General features: G+C 39.4%; 1 protein-coding gene across 1 annotated transcript; it reads left to right on the forward strand.

Annotated features, from left to right (window-relative positions):
• The first annotated feature begins 3,314 nt into the window (after positions 1–3,314).
• Positions 3,315–4,516, forward strand: LOC127809295 (protein FAR1-RELATED SEQUENCE 2-like). The gene is made up of 3 exons (XM_052348059.1): positions 3,315–3,460; positions 3,557–4,043; positions 4,436–4,516. Exons 1-3 carry the CDS (start codon positions 3,315–3,317, stop codon positions 4,514–4,516), a joined length of 714 nt encoding a protein of 237 aa, XP_052204019.1.
• The last annotated feature ends 1,501 nt before the right edge of the window (positions 4,517–6,017 follow it).

Raw genomic sequence — 6,017 nt, forward strand, 5'->3', positions numbered from 1 at the left:
AGACGAAGAAACTGCAATGGAAGAGATGAACGAGACGCATGGGCGGGAAAGAGAGGAACGAGAGGAAGGGAGAGAGAGAGAGAGAGACGACCGAAAAGGGAAGAAGGAAAGCGAGCGCGAGAGAGAGACAAGGGAATGAGAGGAAGGGTCGCGCGGGAGATAGCGAGAGAGAGAGAGAGAGAGAGAGAGAGAGAGAGAGAGAGAGAGAGAGAGGAAGGGTGAATTGAGGGTATGTTAGTAATTGGCTCAATGGGTAAATTTGTAATTTAACTAAGAATGGCTTTGAGGGTGGCTCTGAAGGGTGGCCGAATAGCATTACTCCATTTATGTACCCCACACCCACCCATACCCTTCCTCTGAGATCCTTCTATGTCAGTCAACATTGGCAAAACTTCTTCATCCACGTCGTGTCGTCGTGTATCTCAAAAACATGACCGTACCGGCTCAGCCCCAGTCCAATCAACCAGTTCCTCCTCACCATGTTATCACGGATTATGCTACATGTCCCGGAACTCCTACAGGGAGTTTTACAAGAAAACTTTTTAATTTTTTTTAATTTTTAATTTTTGTTTCTCGACATCAACGCCCCCTACCCCCCCTCCCCCACCCTACCCCACCCACATTTCTCCCGCTTGGAAATTTCCCCCCTCTCTCTCCCCGCGACCCCTTGCCTCCCATCTCCGCCGTTCATATCGCCGTCGTCACCCCCCTCCCCTCTCCCTCTCCCTCCCCCGTGACCCGTTGTCGATGCCCTTCCCCCCCTGTGACTCGTCACCCCGTTCTCGACCCAGCCCCGCCGTTAATGCCTCATTCTGTTGTCGTCGCTACCCCCTCGATTTTTCGGTCGTCGTTGCCTTCCCCATTTTCGCCGTTCGCCTTCACTATTCAGAAGAGAGATTCCAGTTCGACAGCCGAGATCGTTGCTGGAGGTAAATTTCATAATCTGAAAAAGAAAAAAAAAAAAAAAACCCTAAGTTTGATTTGCTTACATTTGAGCCTTCTTCCCTGCTAATCTAAGTTACTTTTACTACCTTTCTTTTGTGGGTTCTGCCTCGCCAGAGCGCGTACTTAAATCTGCGTAGTAGCGCAGTCCAAGTTACTAGTATGCTTTTGTTGAAAAGTTATGTGTTTGCTGATACATACCCAACAAAACTGTGTTTATACTCCTAAATTGTTTGATTGTTACTTTGTATTAGCTAAGTAGAGGAAATTATAAATATTTCTAAGTCTAAAGTCATATAAATTCTTGCTGGCGGAAGTCTATGCTATTGTGTATAATTTGAGGGTGGTTGTCCTGCTTTTTGTTTTGTATAGGCAAAAGCTTCTTAATTTTCCTTTTGCAATTGGTGGCAACCATATGGTACCTGATGTAACATTTAATTCTTGTGATGTATTTATTTTTTAACTTCTTATTTCTTATTGTAAGGAAAGTCTCGGTCACCCGTTTCATATTGCAAGGAAAGACTCACTCATCCGTTTCTTTGAAAACATAAAATATAGGTATGATTCTCTTGTAATTCTGATCAAATTTTGCTATTTGGGTGTGTAAATTTAGTATTTGAAAAGTTAAAATTCATGTAATGTAATTATTTTCATATTGGGGGGAAAAAGTTAATATGTTTTTTTTATGTATGTAAGTTTAGGTGCCAATTCTATTGGGTTTGACTAATTATAGCATTGTTGATAGCAAAGTCATCACTTACAATATACAGTGTCTCAATAGCCATGACAGATAAAGGTAATAATGTTGGTTATTTTACATCCCATGATCTTTCTTTTTTCATAGCCAATTAATTTCAAAGAAATGTTTATCAGATTAACACATAGATGCACTATATAAGAATTGTTTGTAAAATTATTTTATATTATCTAATCCAGGAAACTTACTTCTAATGAAGAAGATGAATGTTATGAAGTCCCTGACGAATTGCTTGTCACAGAAAATCTTGATGTACACAATGATGAAACCTTAGTACAAGATAGTCAGATTATCCCGGAAGTTGGGATGAAGTTTAATGATGTCAATGAATTATTTGAATTTTACAAAAGTTATGCTTATAGCGTAGGCTTTCCAGTTAGAAAAAGAAATTCGAAGAAAGGTGATGATGGCGCTTTGAGATATGTGACATTTGAATGTAGTCGGGGGGGGGGGTAATAGAGTTGGTAGCACAAGCACTTCCTTGAAGCCCCAACCAACAATCCATATAGGCTGTAAAGCCAAGATAACAGCTAGTACAAATTTGAATGGTGTTTGGTGTATTAATAAAGTATATCTTGAACACAATCATAAAATAAGTCCGTCCAAATCAAGGCTTTACCGATGCAATCGTGAAGTTAGTGCACATATTAAACAGAGGCTTGAAGTTAATGATTTAGCTGGGATTCCCTTACATAAAGGTTTTAACTCAGCTATTGTCGAAGCTGGTGGATACGACCAGTTGACATGCATAGAAAAGGATTGTCGAAACTACATTGAAAAAGTAAGGCGACTACGACTTGGAGAAGGAGATGCTAGAGCATTACAAGCTTACTTTTCGAAAATGTAAATCAGTTGTCCCGGTTTTTATTTTAGTATAGATTTGGATGAGGAATGTCGATTGAAGAATGTATTTTGGGCCGACAATAGGTGCAAGCAAGCGTATAAAGAGTTCGGAGATGTTGTAACATTTGATACGACGTACTTAACTAATAAGTACGAGATGCCTTTTGCCCCTTTTGTCGGTGTGAACCACCATGGACAGTTAACCTTACTTGGTTGCGGTCTATTATCGAATGAGGATACGACAACCTTTGTTTGGCTTTTTAGGACGTGGCTTGAATGTATGCATGGTCAGTCTCCTAATGGAATAATTACCGATCAGGACAGGGCCATGCAAGCAACAATTGAGATTGTTTTTCCTAATACGAAGCATAAATGGTGTTTATGGCATATACTAAAGAAGTTACCATAAAAGTTTGGGAGTCATCCGTGTAAGGGATTGATACTTTCGGCAGTACATGGTCTAGTGTATGACTCGCAACATCAAGAAGAATTTGAGCATGGTTGGACTGCGATGGTTGATCAGTTTGATTTGCATGAGAACGATTGGTTGTCTGGATTATTCAAAAACAGAAATCGTTGGGTTCCATGCTTCTTGAAAACTACTTTCTGGGCAGGGATGTCAACAACTCAATGTAGTGAGAGTATTAACACATTTTTTGATGGGTATGTTCATTCCAAAACTTCCCTCAAGCAATTTGTTGAACAATATGAGCGGGCACTTAGGTGTAAGGTTAAAAAAGAGTTTCAAGCAGATTTTAAGTCATTCTCGCAAATGGTCCCATGTGTCACTAAATATGCAATTGAAAAGCAATTTCAGGAAGTGTACACAATATCAAAATTTAGGGAATTTCAAGAGGAATTTACTGGGAAGGTTTACTGTGAAGTTGTATCTTCTGATATGGGTTGTCCAGTGCCAAGGTATGATGTACAAGAAGATGTAATGCTTGATGGGGGAGTTAGGAAAAAAATGTTCATAGTATTATTTCAAAGAGAAACTATTGAATTTGTTTGCAGCTGTCATCTATTCGAGTTCAGGGGAATAGTGTGCAGGCATGCGATATCAGTTTTGCTCCATAATGATGTCACAGTAGTTCCCGAGAGGCATATTCTCAAGAGGTGGAGGCGAGATGTAAGTAGACGACACACGAGAGTAGCAGTTAATTACGATGGTTGGATAAACACTCCAACTCAAATAAGATTTGACAAAATGTGCAATGCCTTTACTAATGTAGCGGACTTGGCAGCTGATGATGAAAACCAAGTTTGTGGGATCATGGAGTGGATTGAATCTAAAACAGCTCAACTTTCCATGTCTCAACCCATACATGGCAGTGAAAGTAATTTGCATTCCCAAGTAAATGTACAAGTGGCCCTTAATTCTCTATCAACAGAACTTGTTGGAAGTGCAAACACGTTGGATCCAATATGCTCGAGAACTAGAGGAGCTCCGAAGAAACTGCGGAAAAAAGGTCAATTGGAGAAGAGTTATAAGAAATCCAAGGTATGCAAACCAACCAAGTAAATTCTTAGTCATTATCAATATTTTAACCTAAACATTAGATTGCAACCAAATCCATTAATATGAAGTTATGAACTGTAAAAGCAAATGAAAATGCACACTTTTGTTCAATTTTTATTTATTTATTTTTTTTTATGTTTAAGTTGTAGGGGCAATCTCAAGGGTATATAAGAAGTAATATCCAAACATTTGGAGCACCTTACATACATCAGCATGTACAATATGTTCAACAGCTATCACCATCCCCTCTAAGGCCTGCTTTATTCCCCAATATTGTATTCGATACTTCAGGTATATCTACATTATTTTAAAAAAATATGTTGTTGGTTCAATATTATGGGAAGTTGTCATTAATTGTTTTTCCTTATATACAGGTAACGTGGTACAATATTTTAATCAATATTTGCAATGAGGGCCAGGAGCGTGAGATTTCAGTCACATTGAAGACTTCATAATTGTATTTTTAATTTTGGAAGATGTAAACTCTTAATTTTAGTAGTAATTTGAACTGGGATATCATTGGTATTTGTTTTTTAAAGATCTTCCCCCAAGCAATTTTTTGGCAAGTAAAATTCTGGGATGTATTTACAGGAAAAAAGAAGGAATTATGGGATGTAAGTGGTGTTGTTGGTGGTTGGATGTTATAAGCCCCTTTTGTTTGACATGAAATTTGGTTCATATTTCTGAACAACATGTCGTCTCTTCCTGGTATGAAAATTAATTGCATTCATATTGACTTCAAATTAGTGATTTAGTTAGCATGTTATGTTGGGAGGATTCTAGTAATTCAACTGCTTGATAAATGACATCTTGTTGCTGATAAGGAACAAATCTCTTACATGGTTATGGCACAAAAGTATTGAAAGTTAAGAGTTTATTGAGTTTCTACTCTACTAGTTATTTGGTGGGAAATTTCACAATAAGTGAATTGAGTTTTTGGATTGCAAGATGCTTTGTAATAACTTGGGTAGTGGTTGTGGTCTTTAGGCAACTTATTTGTTTGGAGAGTTCAAAAGCATAATACTTCTTTGGGGTGTGGTCTTTCAAGTTAATTTAGTCTCAGCTTCGGATATTAATATTTTAATATTTGATAATCTTCCTTAATACACATATTGAGATGTCAATAATAAGCTATGGGATGAGAGTGGCAATAGTAACCTGGGACGCTGCTTGTTTGAAAATTTATATCATAAGTCTTTTGATGAAAGAAAAAAAAATTTAAAATCCAATTTAAAAAAATTTAAAATCCAATTTATATCACAAGGGGTCGGGGGGGGGGGGGGGGGGGGGGGAGAGAGAAACAGAGGGGGAAGGGGGGAAATTTCTAGGCGGGAGAAATTAGGGGGGGGGGGGGGGGTGTTGACGTCGATAAACAAAAATTAAAAATAAAAAATAAATTAAAAAGTTTTCCTGTAAAACTAAAACTCCCTGTAGGAGTTCCGGGACGTGTAGCATAATCCCATTATCACTGCCAAAATTCCTATCTCCACTGGTAGCCCACTTCCGATCCCGCGAATCGTCCCTGCTCACTGAAACCCTAGCCCTAGCCGTTCTTCGATACCCATGCCAGAAATCGAGCGCAACATTGTCAATAGATTGAATCGGACTCTGTTTCTTCATCGGACTCTCTGTATTCTGACGAATCGTACAAAAAAAAGTACATAAAATGGAGGATTATAGTGGGAAAAAAGGAAGCAAGCTTACCTAGGTCCGACATTGTCGCCGGCGGCAAGAGATTCCTTCCACCTTTTTTTGAGATCTGGATCTTGTCCCAGTGACGGGTGGCGGGCGGTGGTGGCGAGTTGTGGCTGTCGGCGAGGAGGAAGAAATGTGGGCCGGTGGTGGAGGGTTGTGGCTGTCGGCGAGGAGGAAGAAAGGTGGGCCGGCGAGGTGGCGGCGGGTTGTGGCTGTCGGCGAGGAGGAAGAAACGCAGGTTAGGTTAGACTTCGAGAGAAA

This window comes from Diospyros lotus, chromosome 9, assembly GCF_014633365.1.
Source record: "Diospyros lotus cultivar Yz01 chromosome 9, ASM1463336v1, whole genome shotgun sequence".
In the NCBI taxonomy this organism is placed as follows: Eukaryota; Viridiplantae; Streptophyta; class Magnoliopsida; order Ericales; family Ebenaceae; genus Diospyros; species Diospyros lotus.

What these genes read in the sequence shown, in the direction of transcription:
- LOC127809295 (XM_052348059.1), top strand. Translation starts at nt 3,315, where the DNA reads ATGGTCCCATGTGTCACTAAATATGCAATTGAAAAGCAATTTCAGGAA. An exon ending in ATGGGTTGTCCAGTGCCAAG is followed by an intron (nt 3,461 to 3,556) that starts GTATGATGTACA and finishes ATTTGTTTGCAG; the next exon opens with CTGTCATCTATTCGAGTTCA. An exon ending in AGAGTTATAAGAAATCCAAG is followed by an intron (nt 4,044 to 4,435) that starts GTATGCAAACCA and finishes CCTTATATACAG; the next exon opens with GTAACGTGGTACAATATTTT.